The sequence below is a fragment of the Ctenopharyngodon idella genome, chromosome 16, assembly GCF_019924925.1.
Source record: "Ctenopharyngodon idella isolate HZGC_01 chromosome 16, HZGC01, whole genome shotgun sequence".
NCBI classification, from domain to species: domain Eukaryota; kingdom Metazoa; phylum Chordata; class Actinopteri; order Cypriniformes; family Xenocyprididae; genus Ctenopharyngodon; species Ctenopharyngodon idella.
In genome coordinates, this window is record NC_067235.1 from 31,020,601 (window position 1) to 31,044,097 (window position 23,497).

At 35.7% G+C, this 23,497-nt stretch overlaps 1 protein-coding gene across 1 annotated transcript; it reads left to right on the forward strand.

The window, feature by feature from the left end:
* The first annotated feature begins 2,068 nt into the window (after positions 1-2,068).
* Positions 2,069-21,627, forward strand: LOC127497246 (pituitary tumor-transforming gene 1 protein-interacting protein). The gene is made up of 7 exons (XM_051865596.1): positions 2,069-2,366; positions 2,907-2,953; positions 3,781-3,889; positions 6,957-7,065; positions 10,972-11,037; positions 13,535-13,581; positions 20,441-21,627. Exons 1-7 carry the CDS (start codon positions 2,246-2,248, stop codon positions 20,488-20,490), a joined length of 549 nt encoding a protein of 182 aa, XP_051721556.1. The 5' UTR covers positions 2,069-2,245; the 3' UTR covers positions 20,491-21,627.
* Positions 21,628-23,497: the final 1,870 nt, after the last annotated feature.

A 23,497-nucleotide genomic window follows, 5' to 3' on the forward strand; every position in this document is an offset into this window, starting at 1 on the left:
GAAAGTGCCTCCATCCACATCCATCCATTATAAACATACTCCACACAGCTCCGGGGGGTTAATAAAGGCCTTCTGAAGAGAAGCGATGCGTTTGTGTAAAAAAAAAATCCATATTTAACAAGTTATGAAGTAAAATATCTAGCTTCCGCTAGACCGCCATCTGTATTCAACGTACGAAGAAAGTATAAAACTCTTGCAGTTCAAAACGCTAACGCTACGTCCTACGCCTTCCCTATTCAACTTACGGAAAAAGTGTAACTGACGCGACACTAGTTTACACTTTCTTCGTAACTTGAATACGGAAGGCGTTCTGGCGGAAGCTAAATATTTTACTTCATAGCTTGTTAAATATGAATATTTTTTTACACAAACGCATCGCTTCGCTTCAGAAGGCCTTTATTAACCCACCCGGAGCCGTGTGGAGTATGTTTATGATGAATGGATGTGGATGGAAAGGATATTTATTAATATTTCTCTGATTGTGTTCATCAGAAAGAAGAAAGTCATATACACCTAAGATGGCTTGAGGGTGAGTAAAGCTTGGGCTAATTTTCATTTGAAAGTGAACTAATCCTTCAATCATAATTAAACACTCTGATTTTCAAATTGTCTCAAATATAGTAGCCTAAGAAGTCACACAATGTATTCAATGTATACTATTCACTCCCATTATAAAGCTGGGAAGAGCCAAGATATTATTTAATGTAACTCTGAATGTGTTCGGCTGAAAGTCATATACACCTAGGATTGCTTGAGGGTGAGTAAATTATGAGATAATTTTCATTTTTGGGTGACCTATTCCTTTAACACACCAAAGAAGAAACAAGAAATAAGTAGAGGTATTGTGTGAAATCTGTTGAGCCTCATCATGCACTGAATATCTCTGAAACAACAAACATAACCTATTCCTATATGGCTACTTACATACCCTGAAAGTTACCTCCATTTTTGGAACAGAAAGTTTAGGTCATCTGTTTACTCTTTAAAGTTACCCGGGTATGTCACATAACCTGCTTTATCCCGCAGGCAGAATTATCTACTAACGATCTGTGTTTGTTTGTTCAAAAATGAAACATACAGTCTGATAAAGCATAAATTCTCAAAGGCCGCGCATAGTGTCATTATGTTTTTTTTCCTAAAAATATGTCTGTTTTATTATGATAAAATCTATTATTACTGTAATAGGCTATAATCATTATGATTAGCAATTGGTGAAATTAAGCTTTTCGAAACTGAATCAACTGAACTAACTGCTTCACAAAATGGTCGAAGATTCGATTTGCCTATAGGCCATGAAAAACTCCCCTTGAGGGATTTTTTTTAAAAGAAGTTGTATCATTCTCGTCTTTCAGGATGACCAGGTGCAAGAATACATGAATAAATCCTACCATGACTCTCAAGTGGCTACAAGAGTCTTGCGCTACAGAGCCTAGAAACACGACTCATGCTTCTTGTCCTTCAACAACTGAGCAATGAACATTGAATTGCTCCTCCTAAAATGTAGGCTACTATTGCTCTCTCTATATGTGCGTTAAAAACCATGAAAGCTCAGAAAGACCAGGCTGAGAAGAGCTCATCTTCATCTTATGAATTTAGGCCATTTGGTCCATAATTGCTTTTTACATGGTCAATATTGAGAGATTTGAGCCAACACATCTCTCAGTCAGATCCAGGGTCTCTTTTATAGTGATTCTGTAAAATATGTCACATTTTAATAAAATTTTAACTCATGTTTTCAAATAAAGTGTGAGCTACGTTGGACGTCATTGAGGTCAAAAGGTTGGTTCCTGCAAAAAGTGAGAATAATCATAGTTTTACTATAGCAACAATTGTACAGCAACCTATGGTATTTGTAATTAACCCACAGTAACCACAATTTGTAGTAAAACCACGGTAATAAAGATAATCATCAATCTTCCAAAAAAATTGTTAAAATTTTACTATATTAACACCATGGATGTTTTTCATAATGACTTAAATTTGGGCTTGTTTGGTGTCTGTACGCCTATGATAATGGTGATTATAATTTCGTTTATGGCGTTTTTAAAGGACTTTTATTTTGAAAGCACGAGTGCGTCAGCTGGGTTGTTGTGCTTCCGTGTTTGGTCAGTGTCAGTCACTAGATGATTTCAGTTGCGTTTTGAGGAGAGTTTTTGAGATCTCTACTTCGCCGAAAGGACTATTTCAAAGCTCAAACACAAACTCAACATTGGTCTGCTGTATAAACCTTCAAATCCTCCACAGTATGGATGAATCCCGAGTGTTTGGGTCGATGTTGGTCTTCCTACTGGTGTGTGTCGCATTCAGTGCTGCTGTGGCGTCAACAACTACAGCTAAACCTACAACTCGTCCACCTATTCACAAACGTATGTTTTCACCTGCCTGTGCCTTCCTTTTTATCCTATATCTCTTATTTTACAGTCTGAAAATCCTTGTAATATGAAGTGATGTATATTTTTAATGTCAATGGTGTTAGTCATCAATATAAAAACACCAAAAGGAATCTTATGAATAACACATAAGTAGAAGTTACATATTTTGTGAATGTCAATGAAAACATTTATATTTTTAAGGACCCTTTTTTAAATAAAAATATTTGTCAGTTGTGTTACTCTTTTATGCCATTTATGATTGGTAATCCAGTATGTGGTTTTAATGGTAGCCCATTTCTGCCACATAAGAAACATAATCATGCTTTGGTGAATCATAGTTATGACATGAAATGGGCCTCCATAGATATTCATATCAGTAGTAGCTTTAATAAAGTTAAGCATAATTTAAACTCTGTGAGTTTCCAGATCATCTGGGCAGTTTTTTGGCTAAATTTAGCTTTTTAATTGCAGAGTGAAAGTGTTTTGTGTCAGTGTTTTGTTTGATATATGTATATATTTTTATTCTCACCCCAGCATGCAACACTTTCACGTCCTGTGAGACCTGCCTCTCCAATGTTTCGGTAAGATCATATACGGCTCATTTACTTTTTATTAGCCGGGTCATTCGTTTTCTGCACTACTATCTGAACTTTTCAAAAATTAATACTGTAGTTTAGGGAAGTAATTAAATAAAAGGGTATATCAGACTAATCTGTTCAGACACTCCAATTTTATTAATTATAACTGGATTATTTACAAAAAGACATGAAAATCAGCAGGATGTTCCGAAAGAGCTAAAGTTACTCATTGCTAAATAAGGGATTGGCAGAAGTTCATTTTCATATTTTAACATTTTTTGAAATGTTGATACTATTATCAAACTGATTTGTGTCATGAATATTTTAAAGAGACTCAAACCAACTAACACCACAAAACATGCAATTCATCAAATGATTCATTTACTTTTTTTGCTGTGTGTGTATATATATATATATATATAAAATATATATATACTGCTCTAACCATGTTTTAACCATTATTTTTGTAGTAAAACTGGTAATAAAAATGATAATCAAAACAGTTTTACTATCGTAGCACCATGATTATTTTTCATAATGACTTAAATTTGTATCTGTTTGGTGTCTGTATTATTATGATAGTTATATGATGATTAGACTTTCATTTCATCTTTTGAAATGTTGATATTTTCAGATTGATTTGTGTCATTTGATCAAACAGGATGAATGTTTTAGTGAGACACAAACCAACTAACTGCACAAAAATCACACAATTCATCAAATGCATTAATGATAATGTTTGTGCTGCTGTGTTTCCACTAAAACAGTGTCACTTTCTGAAGAATGATGCCTTTAATAATAATAATTATAATAACTGTTTTTGCCAACAGTGTTTGTGGTGCCAGACCAACAGCAGCTGCACAGATTATCCCGTGTCGTATGTGATTCCGCCGGCGTCAGTGTGTAAACTCTCTCAGGCTCGCTGGGGTGTTTGCTGGGGTGAGTTAGATTTGTGTTCATGTTCTATCATATAGCCTGACACATGCTAATAGCTTTAAGATACACAATATATATGATGATTTCTACTATACAGCCAGCTGTTGAGATGATGGAAGTAATACTTTCACATTCGTGAAGTGAGATTTGCATTCAGGGCTGAAAGTCCCTCAGTTCAACTTCCTTTAAATGACAGGGGAAAAATAGCAGTTGTTTTATAATGTCACGGCACTATTTACTAGTCCTGAGGACATTAACTTATTATGCGGATCTCTAGAATACTTGATTCTGATTGGTCAGTCATGGTATTCAGTGGTTAAATATTACTGAATAATGACCTTCATCCAGGGCAACATGGTATATGTGAGTGCTCATCTGTTTCCTACCACTGGTGTTTTAGTGTTATTCATGTACTATTATAGTTAAATATTAATACTAAATATTAAAAATATTTCTATATTTAAATGCATTTTTATTTCTATTTATTTCTATATTTTATTTATAATTTAGTTTTAGTACTTCAACTTCAACTTATTACAGTTAGTTTTCCAAGGCAACATTTCTAATTTTCATTTAGGTTTTATTTCATTTTAATTAGTAGTAATTTTATGTGGTTTTGTCATTATTATTTTTTAACAAAATATTTTTATATTTAAATTTATTCTTTTTTTAGTTAAAAATTTTAGTACTACAACTTAAATGTATTTAATTTAGTTTCCAAGACAACATTTCTAATTTTTGTTTAGTTTAGGTTTTCCATTTAATGTTTTTATTTTATTTTATTTTAGCTTTATTTAAATGAACAGAAATGTTATTTTGTACAGAGCCCCTAAAGGGACATGGGAGGGAAAAAATATCAGGGCTCAACGCTAAGGATTTTTTCTACTGGCCCGGTCGGGCCAGTGGTTCAAATTTTTACTTGCCCTGCCAAAATTTTCACTGGCCCCACAACAACAATTTAATAAAGTAAAAGAAAAGAAAATGGGCCTATAAAATAAGCCTAGTTATTGTTTTCATTGTTTTTGATACATCATGTAACCTATAAGGTTATGACACCAAAAGCTACTAGATTAACTCACTTAAATTTTAAATATTGTTAGACAGATAAACAGTAAGTAATAACATGGGAACAAATAATCAAATTATGAGTAATAGCACAAATAAATACAACAGAATAAACATATAAATTAAATAAACAATGCTTTTCAGGTTTTTTTATGTAGGCTTAAACAGGAAATTGTCAGGTACAGAAATTGTAATCTAATATATAACTATTAAATATAGATTAAACTTTATTAAAGTTAGTCAAGAGCTGTTACAGATGCATAAATAATGTTTTGAAATGTTGAAATATAAATACTGTTATTTGAAATTATTTATAAAGTGAAAAAAGATACTTTAAATGTGAAATTTAACCCACCCTGTTAATGAGCGAGTCATTGAGATTCAACCGATTCATTCAAAAAGCTTGATTCATTCAGGAAGTGTTGCTCAGAGATGCAAAACAATTCTGTGGACTTTGTTTGGAACAATTTTCGTCGGCGAAATAGAGCGAAACAAGCTATTTGGTGTCTAAAATGTAAGTCACTTAAAATAAACTGCTTGTTTATTAAACTGTATGATGTATAAAATCAATATCACATTTGTAATCATGCTAAAACTTGGAGCTCTTTGTCTAATATTTGTTAACTATATAAAATTATATAAATATAAAAGACATACAAGGGCATTTTGCCCCTTATCTTGAATTCTGGGGCATTCTAAATGCATTTTAATAGACTAGATCACGCAGTGAAAGCATACACTCTAATATGCACGCGCACTAGTCTAACCTACTTGACTACGTCATGTAGTGTATGCATGCATTCAATGGGTGTGTTTTTGTTTGTTTTTTGTAAAGTGAGAGACATACTCGATAATGTCAGATCGTTAAATCAACAATTACGATATCATAGACAATATATAACGCACACTATATATATAAAACTACAGCACTGGCCCGATCGGGCATGTGACGGTTCCGTCTACTGTCGGAATTTTTCGGGGGAGCACAAACTTGCGCAAAGTTTTGCGTTCCACGAAAAACTTTGTGTTCACCCGAGAAACTTTGCGTTCACTCGCAACATTTTGCATACCCTGAGAAACTTTGCATTCGTTTGCAAAACATTTGTGTTCTTTGCGAGCGAACGCAAAGTTTCTCGGGGGAACGCAAACATTTTGCGAGCGAATGCAAAGTTTCTCGGGTGGAACGCAAAAGGTTTGCGAGAGAACGCAAAAGCATTGACAAATAATTTTTCCTCCCATCTCATATTTTTTTCCTTAACCATGTCCCTTTAGGGGCTCCGTAGTTTTGTATCATCCTCTATGAGTATAGATAATAAATAATTTAAACTCAAATCAATATTTACCTGTTCTTTATTGATTTATTTGGTAAATAGTCATGTAATAAGTGTGATAATGTACATTCAGACTGTCATTATCACAAAAAATAAACCCCTTCAGAGTGATAAAATTCCTGATGTTGAGTTTTATTTAGTGACGATGAACGGCTTTCTTTATATTCTCCTTTAGTTTCTTAGTTTCTCACTTCTACAATGAAAGTTTCTCTGACTGCCATGTAGCAGCTCTTAAAGTCAGTTTCAGGTTTACAAAATAACTCATCACTTATCTTAAGAGAGGAAGACATTTAGACAGACTCTTAACCTACAGTGAATAACCTAAAATGACACTGATAATGTTGAATGTGAAATCATATTGGATGAGAACAGAATGTCCAGGTCATATTTCATCCCAAAATAAAAAGGAAGAAGAAGTTGTGCAAATTACATTATTTTTGGGTGAACTGTTGCTTTAAGTTCTATATGATGATTCGCATTGCTCATGCTCACATGATAACAATAAAAACAATTGCACAACTCTTCAATCATGAGAATGTTCCTGTCCCTTGTACTATCAGTAAATGTCCAGCAGGTGTCAGTAGTGACCAACACACTGTGCTTCAAGAGCTCTGTTTGAGCAAGTGTTGATGAACGTCAGTGTTGTGATTTATTGTTGTTTTGTGTTGTTCCAGTGAACTTTGAGGCTCTGATCATCGCTATGGCCGTGGTGTCCGGTGTGCTGCTGCTGGCCATTGCTGTGTGCTGCTGCTGCTGCTGCTGTAAACGCAGACGCTCATCCAGGTGACACAATCTACACAAACAGACTTAACCTACCCACCCTTACCAGATACAGGTTAAACACTCATGAGCTAACATAGATGCCTTATACAGTCATCCATATCAGCACCAGTACCTCTTTTCTTTAAATAGTCATGTTCACACTATCAGGTTTCACTTCCACTTCAGAGCTGTAATGCATTCTGTGTTAAAATATTAACCCTGTAAAGCCTGACATATCGAATTTTTTTAAATGGAACAGTTTATTGAACTGTTAGACGCAAGACAGGCCCAAAATGAGCAAAAATTTGCAATTTGGTGCAGATGCTGATATTCATATGGCCAAAAAGATTAAATTCTGATAGCTTGTAATGTAAATCATTGAGACCTATAATATGTCTTGGTAAGATGATGCTTGGTAAGATGATCGAAATGCTTAAAAGCTCTGTATTTTATACTGTGGTCTGCAAAACATATAATGCAATGCAATATAATGATGATTGACAGATGAACAAAAACTAACGTTCCTTTAAAAGCCTGATGGATCGTAAATTTAAACATGATTTTTCTAAAAAAAAATTATGAATAGATAATCAAGTCAACCTAAGTTTCTTCAGTAAGTATTCATATTGAAATACTGCTAACGATACCAAAGTTATACTTACATTTCCTTTGTAAAAATCAGTAAAGATTTCACAGCAAAAAGACACGTGAAACTTGACCATCAAATATGATACAGCAGCTTTATAGGGTTAATGAACACAATTACATTTTGTATTGTATTTATTTTATCTAGTTATTAAGAATAATATGAGAATTGACATTTTTCCCAAAGAAATGTTTTTTAAAGAAGCCAGTATTTGTATTTGACAGGTTGTAAAGGGCATGTCTGTGTGTCAGTCAGTCAATCATATGATTTCATTTGGCAAGCCGTCCATCTGCTCACCAGCTTCATGTCAATCACACGTCTCATGTGACGCAGACGTGCATTACTTAAAGAAACAGTGAGCACGTCCTCTATCTCTTATTAACGCTTATTCATCTCCATCCGCTCTTGAATAAACGTCTGGCATGATTGTGGAATGTAATGCTTTGTGATATTTAGACTGACTGGCCTCTTTAAACACTAAGGCTTCTTGTTTTACAGAAAGACTACAGATCACAGTTTCATTTTTTGTTCTCTTTCCGAGTAATTTATGTTTTATTGTGGTTTATCATCGAAGGGGAACTCATGTGGCTGGAGTTTCTGTGTTTCAGTTTCAGTGATGATGTAAAGGTGATTGTCTTGAAGCTCCAGTGCTGATTCTCAGCTGAATTACTGTGAATGTCAGATTCTAGAAGTAGTTGTACATGTTCTTGGTCTCGGGAATGATTTTTCCAGTGGCGATGTTCATACGGCCAAAGCTGTTCTGCTTTTAAATGCAAGTAGACAATGTTTTTATTTAGTAAGCTCTCTTAAAGACTTGTTTAATAAGTCTCAGCTGCTGACATGGCATTAAAATCTCTACTTCCTACCTATCATCATGCAGCCAAAATGAATCCATGTGCAGTTTTGTTGTTGATGACAGTTAAATACTTGATCACAACATGAATTCACCTCTATATTCTCTCAGATAAATATAGCTGCCATTTTGATATCATGAGAAGTCTGGGTTATCATAAATATGCTGATAAAATTTCCAGCTTTGTAAACTTGTAATTACAGTAATTGACATGAATGTGCTGTATTCCACTCAAGACTATGTGTTATTTTAGTGTAGTTGATATGCTATTATAGTATTTAGTGCATTTTTTTTTGTCATTTTTATTAGATTTAAAATACTTCTATTTAGATTTTATTTTAGTTTAGTTTAAGGAATTTTTGTACATTTAGTTGCAAAGGCGATATTTAGTTATTTATATTTGATATTATTTTAGGTTTATTTCAATTAACAAACTAATTTAACTCAAGGCGGTGTGTCAGTAATATAATAGTATATTGTTAATATACTATTATAATATTTAGTCATGTTTTGATTTAAATTAGCTTTTATTTCTATGTTTTCTAGTTTGCTTTTAATTTTGTTTTGCTTTTATTCCCAAAAAATGTTTTATTATTATTATTTTTTTAGGAATGTTAGTATGTCAACCCTTTTCCGTGGTAAGATCACGCGGCCCTCGACTGGCTTATTGCTTTTGAAATGCTGGCATCAGCAGAATGAAACAAGACACTAAAATTCAATAATATATACACTTATTTACATTAGTAATTAGAATTAATAATTTGGCATATAATATTGTTCATAAGTGTAACTTCAGCTCTCATGCTTGTCAAGCAACATTATGTCTATTTAAATTAGTATATAATGTGTTTATTTGCATTTTACAGCAGCTTTAAGTCAAGTCTAGTCAAGTCACCTTTATTTATATAGCGCTTTATACAATACAGATTGTTTCAAAGCAGCTTTACAGTGATAAACAGGAAAATAATGATTCAATGATGCAAACAGAATTCAACTCTGCTGTAAAGCAGCTCTAAAAACACAGTAATAAACAGTCATTATTCAGCTGAAATCAGTTCAGTGTTAATTCATTTTGGTTCATTATCTGTGTAAAATACATCAGTTATGAAATGAGATCATTTCATCTATACAGCAGTTCTGCAGAAAACAGTGATGTGATCGTCCAGTTCTCATTCAATAGTGTCAGTGCAGTCAAATCAGTAATATTGCTGAAGATTAAGTGTCCCCAACTAAGCAAGCCAGATGTGACTGTTGCAAGGAATCCAAACTCCATCAGGTGACAGAAATGGAGAAAAAAAAAACCTTGGGAGAAACCAGGATCATTCGGGGGGCCAGTCCTCTTCTGGCCAATGAACAAACACGGTGTGATTATAATTCAGGCTGCATCACAAGTCAGAATTAGATTGTGGATCGGTAGCATTCAAAATATTTCATCCAGTTCCTTCTGCTTGAAGATCGGATTCATCAGGCTGGTATGGCAATGAAGCTGGTCATAGGGTCTGTGCAGAGGACTGTGGTCTTTGCTGAAGTGCCGATGGCTGTCGTGTCGACGAGGTCTTCACAGGGGATTGTTCTAGTAGACACGGTCTCTGCTGACATTCAGGGCTGCGATGAAACCATGTCTAGGTGCAGGTCAACCATCTGATCTGGATACGACCCGGATCCGGCTGACTACGGTAACTTCGTGATATGGATGAGATGGACAGACTAATATTAGCGTAGATGCCATTCTTACGATGTAACAAGTGCATCGGGTGTTATAGGAAGTGTTCCCGGTTCCGGTTGGCCTAATTTATGCAGCCTAGCAATCCTTTAATGGATTTGAATGTGTTGTGTATGCCAGGTTAAAGAGATGTGTGTTTTTTGTTAGTCTAGATTTAAACTGACAGAGAGTGTCTGCTTCCCGAAAAAGGCTAGGAAGACTGTTCCAGAGTTTGGGTGCTAAATAAGAAAAGGATCTAGGCAGTCGATTTTGATATTCTAGGTATTATCAACTGGCCTGAATTTTGAGATCGCAATAGACTATAACGTGCTAAGAGCTCGCTTAAGTACTGAGGAGCAAAACCATTTAGTGCTTTGTAAGTAATCTTTAAATGCTCATCCAATCACAAATGAGAATCATAATGCATTTCATAAAATGTGTTAACGTCTGTTCAAGCTGATCTCATTGTTACTATAAAACTGTCGACAAGTTCTGCAGGTGAATTTGTGATTAAATAAGCTTCATTGGTCAACAATATGACCAGGTTATATTTCTCCCCAACCTATTTATAAGGAACATTGCAATTAGTTTGCATTGCAACATTATTTTCATGACATTTAATTATTATTTTTTTGTTTTTTAGGTGTAATATTTAATGTTAGTCTCTATTAAATTAAATTAAATTAAATTAAATTAAATTTGTGATTTGTGTTGGTTTATTTTCAGTTTCGACCGTGATGATGAGCAGTTTGCCCGGAGAAGAGAAGAGATCAGACAGCGAGCAGATGAGCGGTAAGTAAATCTCACGCCTCAGATCAGGCAGGCACCTGTTGATCTGAAGCGGATTTGGTCACATAATGTATGTGTGGCTCAATCGGTTCATTACGTGTGTTGCGTGTAAATATGTCTGTAAGGTCTTTCAGCAGCTGTGCTGCACTAACAAGGTCACTTCTGTGTCAGACGCTCGAGGGGGAGCAGAAATCTCCTTTTGAACTCGAGAGCTCAGATTAACCAAGATCAGATATCTCTGCGGGGCTTAGACAGATTGTGTGTGATGCATCTGATGTATGAATGTGCTTTTTTTTTTTTTTTTTTTTTGTCCATCACATCAGCAATGTTTCTTTAGTATGTATCGTGTAGAATGATTATTGCAAACAGTAGCACAGGGCATTCTGGGAGTCTTGTAGATTGTTGCGGCATGTCCCTTGAACATATACTGTATGTATTTGGAGTAAATGGGTGCTTTTTGTATTTTTTTTTTTTTTTTTAAAAGAAGAATTGAAAAATTGATAACCTACACAGAAAAACAGTTGATTAACAATGGTTAGTTTTATTATATTTTTTCAAAATTTTAGAAAATTTTCAGTGTTAATTCACAATGTTGCCTTTCTCTTTGAATATTTTTTTGCATAAATATATGTTGCATTGTGTAAGTAGAATGAAAAAAAAAAAGTCTGGGGTCAGTAAGATTTTTTTTTTTTTTTTTTTAAAGAAATTTGTACTTTTATTCAGTAAGGATGCATTAAATTAATCAAAAGTGACAGTAAAAACATTTATAATTTCAATAAAAATGCTGTTCTTTTAAACTTGAATCCTGAAAATCATGGTTTTCATTGATAATAGTAAGAAATGTTTCTTGAGCAGCAAATCAGCATATTAGAATGATTTCTGAAAGGATCATGTGACACTGAAGACTGGAGTAATGATGCTGAAAATTCAGCTTTGATCACAGGAATAAATTACATTTTAAAATATATTCACATAGAAAACAGTTATTTTACACTGCAATAATATTTCACAATTTTACTGTATTTTTTATCAAAAAAAATGCAGCCTTGGTGAGCATAAGAGACTTATTTCAAAAAAATTTAACAAAATCTTACTGACCCCAAACTTTTGAATGGTAGTTTAACTTTGTCTTTTGATAAAGATCCTTTTTAGTTTTTATTCGCAGTTGGCCTAAGCATTTGGCATTCCAGTTTAATGTGGAAATCTGATCTGATTGTGTTCTCTCTGTTGATACACACATGTAAAACGGCAACCGGTGGAGTCATTGTTGCGGTGCTTTGTGCAGGATTGTGGAAGCAGCAACAGATGGCTAACAGCTCCAGTGATTGTTCACAGATCAGCTGCTCATAAAGCTCCAACTGATTTATACGGCACTTTTGTGCAGATATAAAACGACCACGGGTTCGTATGGAGACCAGGCTCCGGCTCGGCCCATCTTCTTTATGGAGTGTAGAGAGAATGAATGATGTAGAGGGAGCGAGTGGTGTCGTTCAGTATGTCACACACTCATAAAACACTGCTGCTTGTATTTACGATGCCCCACCGTGAGCCTGTGAAGGAATGGATGTGTTTAAACAAAGACGTGAACTTGGCGTGAATCATCTACTGCGGCCCATGTGCTGCTCTTTAGGACTTGCCATGTTTTTTTAGCGTTTTCAGTTCTGCAATTTTTGCTGCTGAAGTCAAATCCAGGTTATGAGTTTAATTTGTTTTTCTTGTGCAAACTATTTCAGGTTTTTATATTGGACGGTGGTGACCAACACAGTATCAAAAATAAATGCAATACATGCACAGCTATGAACATTACATAGTCTGGATAATTTCAGTTTTGGATTATCTCCTGAATTTTAAGTTTTTGTGCTCTTGAAAGCACAAAACACATTGTGTTCAGCACAAGCCATGGACGTAGGACAGGACATAACCTGTCCACATTGACATCAGTCTAATTTAAAGTCATGGAATATAAATTGCAACTTATTTATTTATGGAATATTTATAATAAATGATTTATCTGTGCACATCATTTTCTTTTTAATTCGTGTGCCTCGTAATCTTTAATCAAAATAACTTCTCCTCCCTCTTGCATGACATCTCTTCTCCGATGATGTGTTTACTGGCACGAGGGTGGGCAATCTGTCACTCATATGAGATCAACCAATAGCAAACCACAACCATCCAGTCAATTCCCCATGGACAAAATCAAGTCCCGCCCTACATTTTTTCTTGTTTGAGAAGCCGTTTCACTTGAACATACGTCAAATTAAGCAAGAAAAGATGATCGCAACTTCGTTTTATGCTGACTTGAACTAGTTTCTACCAAGTCATAGATGATTTTGCAACAAAATACAGTTCAAAACGAGTCAAATTATGCAAATGACAATTAATTTTGTTGGTTCTCACAGAAATTCAGTATTTAACTCCGTAGAAGTTGGAAAAATCTGTATAACCTAGATTAGTCTGTCAAAACCAGTTACTAATCTCTGGTTACTGTCTATTGCAGGAGGGCGGAGAGGAAGACGAAGCATGATGAAATCCGCAAGAAGTATGGTGAGTCACATCAGTCCTGTACTTCTGGTATTCACAGTCTACTCATTATGAATCTTTACTGCATTTTACAAAAATAGTAGAGCCATGAAAAATAACACAAATAAAACTATGGGAATACATGTATGCTGTATAGTGCTGCCTGCTTTTACTTCACTGTCTGCTACAACACATACAAACTGTAGAAACAAAATTTAGTTTTACAAAGAAATTCATACACTGCTGTTGAAAAGTTTAGGGTCAGTAAGATTTTTTCATTTATTTGAAAGAAGTCTCTTCTGCTCACCAAGGCTGCAATTATTTGATCAAAAATACAGTAATATTGTGAAATATGACAATTTGAAACCGTTTTCTATATTAGTATATTTTAAAATGTAATTCCAAAGCTGAATTTCCAGCATCATTACTCCATTCTTCAGTGTCACACGATCCTTCGGAAATCATTCTAATATGCTGATTTGCTGCTCAAGAAACATTTCTGATTATTATCAATGTTGAAAACAGTTGTGCTACTTCATATTTTTGTGGAAACCACATGATTCATTGTTTCTTTTAGGATTCTTTGATGAATTGAAAGTTCAAAAGAACAGCATTTATTTAAAATTGAAATCTTAACTGTCATGTTTGATCAACCTCCTTGCTGAATAAAAGTATTAATTTTAATACTTTACTGACCCCAAACTTTTGAACGCTAGTCTATATATATGCACAGTTTACATTTATCAAGTAGAAGCCTTTAGTGCCAAAGGTTTTTAAGATCATGAGAAACAAATTCAGTCAGTTTGTCCAAACTTCTGTCCGATCATATAGTCGTACAGACAAACTTTACTGAGCGTGAGCAGACGGTCAGCAGAGGTTGTGGCTCGTGTGTTTGTTCACACACTAATGTATTCGGGCCGTTGATGTGGAAGAATTTACTGCAGATAATTGCTCCAATAATTGTGGGTGAGATTCAGATTGATCTGCTGCACTGACGCAACTAGAAAGTGCTCAGTTCTGAAACAACTTCTTAGTGTTGTTATTGGGTTAACGTAGCTAATGCGTCTTCAGCTGTTAATTCTTGGCATAATGTCATATTATATGGAGTTGTTTTCACACAGGTCATCATGTCAGCTCTGGTCGTCTTTATTGATCTGATTCATTGTATAGGTCTCAGTAATGCTTGATTCAGCAGATGCCGTTTTTCAAACGATTGACTCGTGATCAATGTTTATGTGGCTGAAAGTAATGCAGGTCGTTATAATGCTAAAAGTGACTGATTGCCAAATAGCAGTAGGATAGTGGTACTAATTACTCTGTCTAAAACATAATAATTTTACTCATTACTTATGAATTAGGTACCTGGTGAATTAAAGGGTTATTTCACCCAAAAATGAAAATTATCCCATGATTTACTCACCGTCAAGCCATCCTAGGTGTATATGACTATCTTCTTTCAGACGAACACAATCAGAGATATATTTGCCATTTAAAAAAATATCCTGGCTCTTCCAAGCTTTATAATAGCTAGTTATTTTACTTTATAAAGTTTTAAATATGGATATTTTTCTGACAAAAACCCATTGCTTCGCTTCAGAAGGCCTTTATTAACCCCCTGAAGCTGTATGGATTATATTTATGATGGATGGATGCATTTATTTTAAACTTCAAAACACGCCTCCATTCACTACCATTATAAAGCTTGGAAGAGCCAGGATATTTTTAGAAATGTCTCCGATTGTGTTCGTCTAAAGGAAGATAGTCATATACACCTAGAATGGCTTGAGGGTGAGTAAATCATGGGATTATTTTCATTTTTGGGTCCCTTAAGGACCACCTTTACCAGATGGACATGGACACCAACCTGTCCTTCCAGTTTGTTATTTAAAATCAATTATCTGTGCAACGCAGAAAATGGCACATGCATATTACATCAGATTGCGTTTACTGAAAGAGTTCTAAATGAAATTGCTCAGAAAATGCTAAAAATGTATCTAGTCTTAAGGCAAGACACTACAGGCAAAATTTTGCACTGGTCAGTTTTGGGCTATTTTGCTTCCATAACATTCTTCTTTCAGACTAGTGGAAAGAAACAACCCAAATACATTTATTTTATTGCACTTGATCTATTTGCATCTGTAGATTTCAATGACAATACATATCTTTAAAGGCAGTGAGTTTTTTACCTGCACTGAGTCAGAAATCTCCACTTCAGGAGCTTTACATTCACCAAACTGTACAGTTTTATTCCTGTCTATACTCTGAAGGTTTGTTCATACATCATTCGCCTGATTTATATAACATTCTATTCCTAAAAACATGGTGAAAATGTATTTGTTTTCTGGCTGTTGACAGTATTTTCTGATTTATGAACTGATTAAAAGAGATATCCAAAAGCCCCTCTGTAAGAACACGTTGAACAAAATCAAACATGAATTTTGAACCAGACTTTATTCAATGTTTAGATTTCTGTTGTGGAAATTAGTGCATATAATGCCTAATTTGCACACTTAAGCATACCATTTCAAAAAAACCTATAATACAAACCAATTATCTAAATGGGGAAAGTATGGTGATATCTATTAATTACATTTTTTTTACCCTATTCACCTGTAGTGTCTTGCCTTATAAAGTTTAAAAGCGCTAATGCAAAAATTCCATGAGGGTTTGAGGAGAGAAATGCATTTCTCCAGAATTTCTTCTTTTGTTTTCCACCTTTTTGGTTCGTAATAAAAACCTAGCTGGCTGGTTGACTCATGCTTGATTAACTCTGTGCTAATTAGCACTGGTGGAGAGCCGAGAAGAGCTGTAATTTATGTGGTGGCAAAGCCCCGGGTCCCATCCCTGCGCTGCAGAGGAACAAGGTGAAATGTAAATGTATTTGGCACCTCCGCACCTTCGCAGTTCCTGCAGTGCGTGAGAGCGAGAGAAACCGAGGATGGGGTCACTAGATCCGCAGCGTTCAGAGCGAGACGGAGGGCAGGAGGACGAACCTGCGGAAATACACGTGACCTTGAGAGAAGCTGAAGGAAGCTGGAAGAACGATGAAAATGACCTGAATAAGAGGAAACGGCAGAGAGCTTTTCTTTCAGAAGAAATCATGTAAAACTACATGGGGAAAAAACTACTATTCTATTTCATAATGCCCCAGTTCTCGAAGTGTGAATGTGAAAGGTCTTCTAAGTTTCAAAGCTTAATAAATGGAGTTATTGTCTCCACAATGAAAGAACTGATTCTGAACTGATACTGAGTCATCATTAATTCCAGTCTTAGTTCCTGCTCAAAACTTTGCATAATGCCAATGTCTTCATCGGCTGCCCACGGACAACATCTACTTTGACCCGCCCTGAAACACTGTAGTTGTAACTGAGGACTGGAAGAGTTTGGTTTGTGTTGTTGACATGTCAAGACGCTATGAAAGCAAATCCACCTTGCATGCACTTCCAAAGGATGAGATTGATATGGTAAAAACAACACCATCTATACACCATTTGTGTCACTGCGTATCAAGTGCTGAGGAAGACCCAGAGCTGAAGTCCATATATGGTAATGGGTGTTTCCTTTCTGACACACACTGTAAGCGGTAGACCAATCATAACAGACATAATCAGAGCAGAGTAGGCTCTCAGAAACGAGGGGTTTAGAGAGACTGAATTCTTTATCGAACCGTTTCAGACACTGAGAAAAGAGGTGATGGTGCAATGTATATTATGAGAAAATTAAAGTGTTTTTTTTACTTTGGATGCATGTAAACCTGTTGTAGGAGACTCCAAAACAAAATTAGGAACCTTTAATATAGCACAATGGGGCACTTTCAAAGCGAGGTCCAAATGGCAACAAACAGCCTGCAGATGCATTTGTGTGACTGCAGTGCGTCTGTTTGACATTCTCAGTGAGCTGGTGAAGATGGTGTTCAAAGTAAAGAGAAGATCAAAGGATGTGAGCTCGCTGAGAGAGCTCATGACAAGATCTTCTCCTCATTCCCGCTCCGACCGCTGGATCTTCAGCGTGTTCTCGCTGCACGACCGGCTCCTCATCCGCATGCATTCAAGCGTGGTCGATAACGTGCAGAATAGCTGCTGAGCGGTTAGATGTGACCGGATCACGTCCAGTGTTGTGCTTTCCAAAGGTTCTGTCTTGGATTTTATAAAGCAGTTTGTAGAAGATTTGTATCTCATGATTTTATTCAAGGTTTCATATTCTACAACTGTGCAGCAGTTTTCTGTTAACACTTTACAATAAGGTTTCATTTGTTAACATTAGTTAATGTATTCATGAACTAACAGAGAATAATATATTTTTATATAACATTTAGTAATCTTTTTCAATTTTAGTTAATAAAAATAAATGTTTTCATGTATTATAAAAACTACTGTTAACAAATACAACTTTCAGTTTTAAAAATGTATTAGTAAATGTTGAAAAATTAACATTTAACTATAGATTATTAGATCAGTAAGGGCGATCATTCATTTTGAATCTTCTGAATATTAGAGTTTGTCTACATTGTGTCAAGTTTACATTTCATCTTTATGCATAATGTCATTTTATATTTATTTTTTTTATTTTGTTGGCCGTTTTTCTGAGATTCACCCAATGAATCAAACTTTGATTGCAGATTGAATATTGCCTGCTTTAGGTTATTGAGACTGTAACTGTTTCCACACCCTGCTGCAAACTAAAAATCATTTTTGCAAACTTTGCTTATTCAGTACAAAGTAAAAGTCATTGATGTCATTGTCTGAGTGTCTGGTGATGCTGCTCTATTATGACTGATGGTTTCTGGGCCGCGTCCTCATTGGCTTTGCTGTGTGTTTGTGTGTCCTGTGGTGAAGCGTACTGGCTGTGTGTGTGTGTGTGTGTGTGTGTGGACGACATGACAGAATGATGGATGGAGGCCTCCTTTGTGTTTCTCCTGCTCTCAGCAGTCTGTACGTCAGGGAACGGGTGTCTCCGACCCTGCTGCTCTCACACATGGACACACACTAGCGTCTGCCCTCGAAAGGACGTTCGGTGTGAGATTCTGCCCGTGTATCACACTCTTATATTGCACAGCAACATGGTCAAAACAAACACTCACCGAATGCCAAATGAGAGTAGAATTGACTTTGGCCAATTATCTTGTAACTTTTTTGTTTGTTTGTTTTAAGGCAAGACACTACAGGTGAAACCAGTGTTTTTTCATACACTTGGTCAGTTTTGAAATTTTAGGCTATTTTGCTTTCATAACATGTTCTTTCAGGCTAGTGGAAAGAAAACATGCTAATAGACATTTAAGTGTATTTTATTGCACTTTACCTATTTGCATTTGTAGATTTCAATACATATCTTTAAATGAGTTTTTTTTCTCCTGCAAATCTATGGAAGCTTGTTTCTGCCACTAAATAAAAAGTAAAGAAAGGTAATTGCGACTTTTTATCTCTCAATTCTGATTTTTTTCTCTGTTGTGAGATAAAAACTTGCAATGGCGAGTTATAAAGTCCAATTCTGAGGAACTTTTTTTTCTCAGAATTGTGAGTTTATATCTCGCAATTTCAACTTTATGTCTCGCAGTTCTGACTTGAACTCGCAATTGCGAGTTTATATCACAATTCTGGCTTTATAACTTGCAATTCTGAATTTAACTCGCAATTGCGAGTTTATATCACAATTCTGGCTTTTTAACTAGCAGTTTCAACTTTATATCTCGCAATTCTGACTTTATAACTCAGAATTGGAAGTTTATATCATGCAATTCTGAGAAAAAGTTAGAATTGCGATGATAAAAAGTCTTTAAAAAGTAATTATTTTTATTTTTTATTCAGTGGCGGAAACAAGCTTCCATAGAAATCTCCACTTCAGCAGCTTTACATACACCCAACTTTACAGTTTTATTCATATCTATTTTCTCAAGGCTTTTATAGAGGGGTTTCTTCATATATCATTCACCCGATTTATGTATTTTGTATTTATTTTATTTAAAAAAATATGAATTGACAGTATTTTCTGATTTTTGGAGTGATAAAAAAAATAACTCTAATATGTCAAGGAAATGAATCTTTTGAATCTGGCTTTATTCCAAATGTATATTCTAGAAATGTATGCATATAATTAAATAATGCATCATTTGCATATATAAACATAACATTTTTTATGACAAATCAATTGTCTTAATGTACTGTGATTTAATTGACTGAGAAAAGTATGGTGATGTCTGCTCGTTACACAAGTAGTGTCTTCTCTTAAAACAAATTTTAAGATGAAAGTGACTCTGTTAAGCAATTTAATTTAAATGCATGCAAACCATATTCTTATTTTTTTAAATAAAAGTATTAAATACAGTTTCATGGCTGGTAAGAAACATTTCTGGCCGTTTTGGACCCTGTATGTCACGTGTCCGTCAGAGGTGAGCGTCGCCCGTGTCAGATCCGCTGCTCTCAGCGGTGCTCATGTCCGAGTCGACCCAAGGTTACGGATGAGCTGCGGTCGTCTGCTTAAAACGCGTCACGTCCTCCGATAACCTGCTGCACCTCCTAACCATCAGGGAGGTGAAAGTTGAGTGGCTTTTCCTCTGCCATCTGCGCTTGTGCAAACAAACTCAGAGCAACGTGTGTGAGTAGAATAGATCTCTGTGAAATTTATTTCTGCTGCTTCTACACAAAATTGGCACCAGGAACTTATTATAGCGTCAGTCCCCTGGAGCAACAATGGGTTAAAAGAAAAGTTCACTCAAAATAAAAACACAACTGACACAAAATATGACACGTGGTTATGAATAAGAACCGGTTCTTGATTCCCACATGTGATCGTATTGCTTATGCTCCTCTATTGCAAGTCACTTTGGGTAAAAGTATCTGCTAAATGCATGAATGTAAATGTTAATATCTCTTGTCCTTCTTTCTAGGTCTCATCCCAGACTCCGACCACCCATACAGCAAGTTCGAGAACGAGTAAAACCGAGGGATTGGACGTCCAGCAGCAGCACAGGAATCGCTTCACAAGATGCTTCGCTTTGCTCTTTTGAGACACGTCAAATCAGTTTAGGTTAGATGAAGCTGGATAGCTGCCGAAACTGAGATTAACCTTGTCAACCCTTCCATTGGTTAGTTATCTCACTCTATCTGCTCTGATTTGACACCTGCTGAATTCAGAATCGCATACTAGTGTACTACTCTTACTACTTTTACCATGTCTTTCTATGGCAGAAATAGTAAGAGCAGTATACTAGTATGCGGTTCCGAATTCAGCAGCTGTTTCTTTTTTCATTATTACTCTAAACACGATAGAATCACATTTTAATTGCTTTAGAAGCAACTGATGGAAATGGCCAAAATGGAGTGAAATTATTTTGTTTCTTTGTTTTCTTATAGAGAGTTTAAGGACAAGTTCACCAAAAATAGAAATTCTGTCATGATTTACTCACCCTTGCGTCATTCAAACCTGTATCTCTTTGATGCTCAATTTACAAGAATCTTCATGCAGCTCTTTTCTGCAAAACAATGATAAGAAGGACAATAAATATGCCATAAAGTTAGTCCAAATGATGTATATGCTATTTTTATATTGCTGCTGAATTCGGAACAGCATACTAGCATACTACTCTTACTATTTCTGCCATAGAAAAATATGGTAAACGTAATGAGTAGTATACTAGTATGCAGTTTCAAATTCAGCGCAAGTCTTCTGAAGTCATATGATACTTGCTGTGCAGAAGTTTTATTCACTGAAAATTCACCGAAGGTCATTTGTCTTTCCACATATTCAAACTTAAGAGCCTCACTGGTGGTAAAGATGATCAGTGAACTCTTTTGTTTGCACAAAGAATCAAATTAATTTAGAAGACTTAAAATATAGTACATACATCATATATATATATATAGTGTTATGATGCTCTCTTTTTGTCACTATGATCTATTCTGCATGGCAGTAAATAATGACAGAGGTTTCATTTTTCACTATTCCACTTCTTGATTCAGTTGTGATCAATCAGGAAGCGCCTTTTTAAATCACTCTGTGAATGACTTAGTTTGTATTTATACTGTGTGTTCTTATTAAAACATGTTCTAATAAAAACAAGCTTCTTCTTTTAAAGGGGTCCTTGATTATGATTTCAGTTTTTAAACTTTAGTTAGTGTGTAATGTTGCTGTTTGAGCATAAACAACATCTGCAAAGTTATGATGCTCAAAGTTCAATGCAAAGGGAGATATTTTTTTCACAGAAATCGCTTTTTAAGGACTACAACAAATGGCTGGCAGGGACTACAACAAGCTTCTTCCCGGGTTAGTGACATCACTAACCCTAAAATTTACATAAACCCTGCCCCTGAGAACACACAACAAAGGGGGTGAGGCCATGTTGGGCTGCTTTAGAGAAGAGGAAGAGTTGTTGTAGTAGAGTGTTGTTGTCATGCCGTCATTTTACGCTGGACTGCTACACAAACGAGGGTCAATTCAACGCTGGATTTGCAAAAAAGATTAACATGACGGCACATGCTAGTCGATGAGTTGAATCAACTCCACAGCAACTACATAAATTTATCCACTAACCTTTCAGAAACATCCAGATTCATTCTAAAAGTTGTAACTTCTCCATCAGTGTCGACTCCGGTTTGAACAATGTAAGGCTGAACACCGTTACTGACAATCCTCATTTTTGGCTGCGTGAGATTCTCCAGCTTTGTTGTTGTTGAGCAACCGAAGCGTGAGCTGTTAAAGCTCCGCCCTCTTCTGGAAAGCGGCCGGGAGCAGCAGCTGATTTTCATTTAAAGGGACACACACAAAAACGGCATGTTTTTGCTCACACCTGAATAGGGGCAAATTTGACAAGCTATAATAAATGATCTGTGGGGTATTTTGAGTTGAAACTTCACAGACACATTCTGGGGACACAAGAGACTTATATTACATCTTGTAAAAGGGGCATTATAGGTCCCCTTTAAAGAAATACTAGTGCTTGTTTGGTTTAAATCATGGAATCTGTGTGGACTGACGATTAGTTTGAGTTAAGTGAAATTCGCATCACATCCGGCGATGTTCCCTTTCACTGCCTGGAGGAAGTAGTTTCATGTCCTACTCGTTCCATCAGTCAGAACGGCTCCTGCTCTCCATACTAAACCGTGAGCTGCAACATAAACGGACATTAGAAGATGATTCTTTTTCACTATATTTAATAACTCAATTCATTTAAACGCTGAGCAGAAAATCGTTCTTCTCCAGGCAATTTTATTTCATGCCACCTGTTCTACAGTGCAGCGTTAACAATCGACAAGCACATTAGTTATGCAGTTCATTCTGTGCCGTAATTAGAATAACAGTGAAATTTGTGCCCGCTACATTCATTAGATTGCAAAGGAACAAAATCCAGCAGGGAAATGCAAATGTTTGGGCAGACTCTGCAAAGCTCATCCTTGGGAATTTGCTGTGTAGATCTAGCTCGTCAGCTGCATTTTAAAGATGCTGAACAGAACGAGTCGAGCACTGCAGTTGCATGAAAGATTTAAGTGAACATGAAATCAACACTGACCCTATTTACTTTCTTAAAATGTTCCTGCATAATTCATCAGTGCACGTTATTCCAAGGAAAATGATGCAGGAGATTTTTAACCACATGTGATATAGAGACACTTTATACAATCCAATCACTTCCTCGTGGATGAAGTCTCGTTTTACTCGCAAATACGTCAGATTGTGGAAGTAAAAAGGGTTGTGAACTGTGTTTGACTAACAGGTTTGTAATGAGCTCATCAGAATCTCGTTGTGCAGCAGAAATCAGCAAGACAAGGCGTGTGATTGCTTTGACAGTGAACTTCATTAAGGAATGTTTATATTAGACACGACTGTCCTGTAGAATCTCAACCTCCCACGTTCTCACTGCATTTCCATTCGGATCAGAGAGAGACTTTTTCTAATCCTATAGTTACAACAGACACACAATCAATGACACATTCAACCATGCACTGGT

What these genes read in the sequence shown, in the direction of transcription:
- LOC127497246 (XM_051865596.1), top strand. Translation starts at nt 2,246, where the DNA reads ATGGATGAATCCCGAGTGTTTGGGTCGATGTTGGTCTTCCTACTGGTG. An exon ending in CCTGCCTCTCCAATGTTTCG is followed by an intron (nt 2,954 to 3,780) that starts GTAAGATCATAT and finishes TTTTGCCAACAG; the next exon opens with TGTTTGTGGTGCCAGACCAA. An exon ending in AGACAGCGAGCAGATGAGCG is followed by an intron (nt 11,038 to 13,534) that starts GTAAGTAAATCT and finishes TGTCTATTGCAG; the next exon opens with GAGGGCGGAGAGGAAGACGA.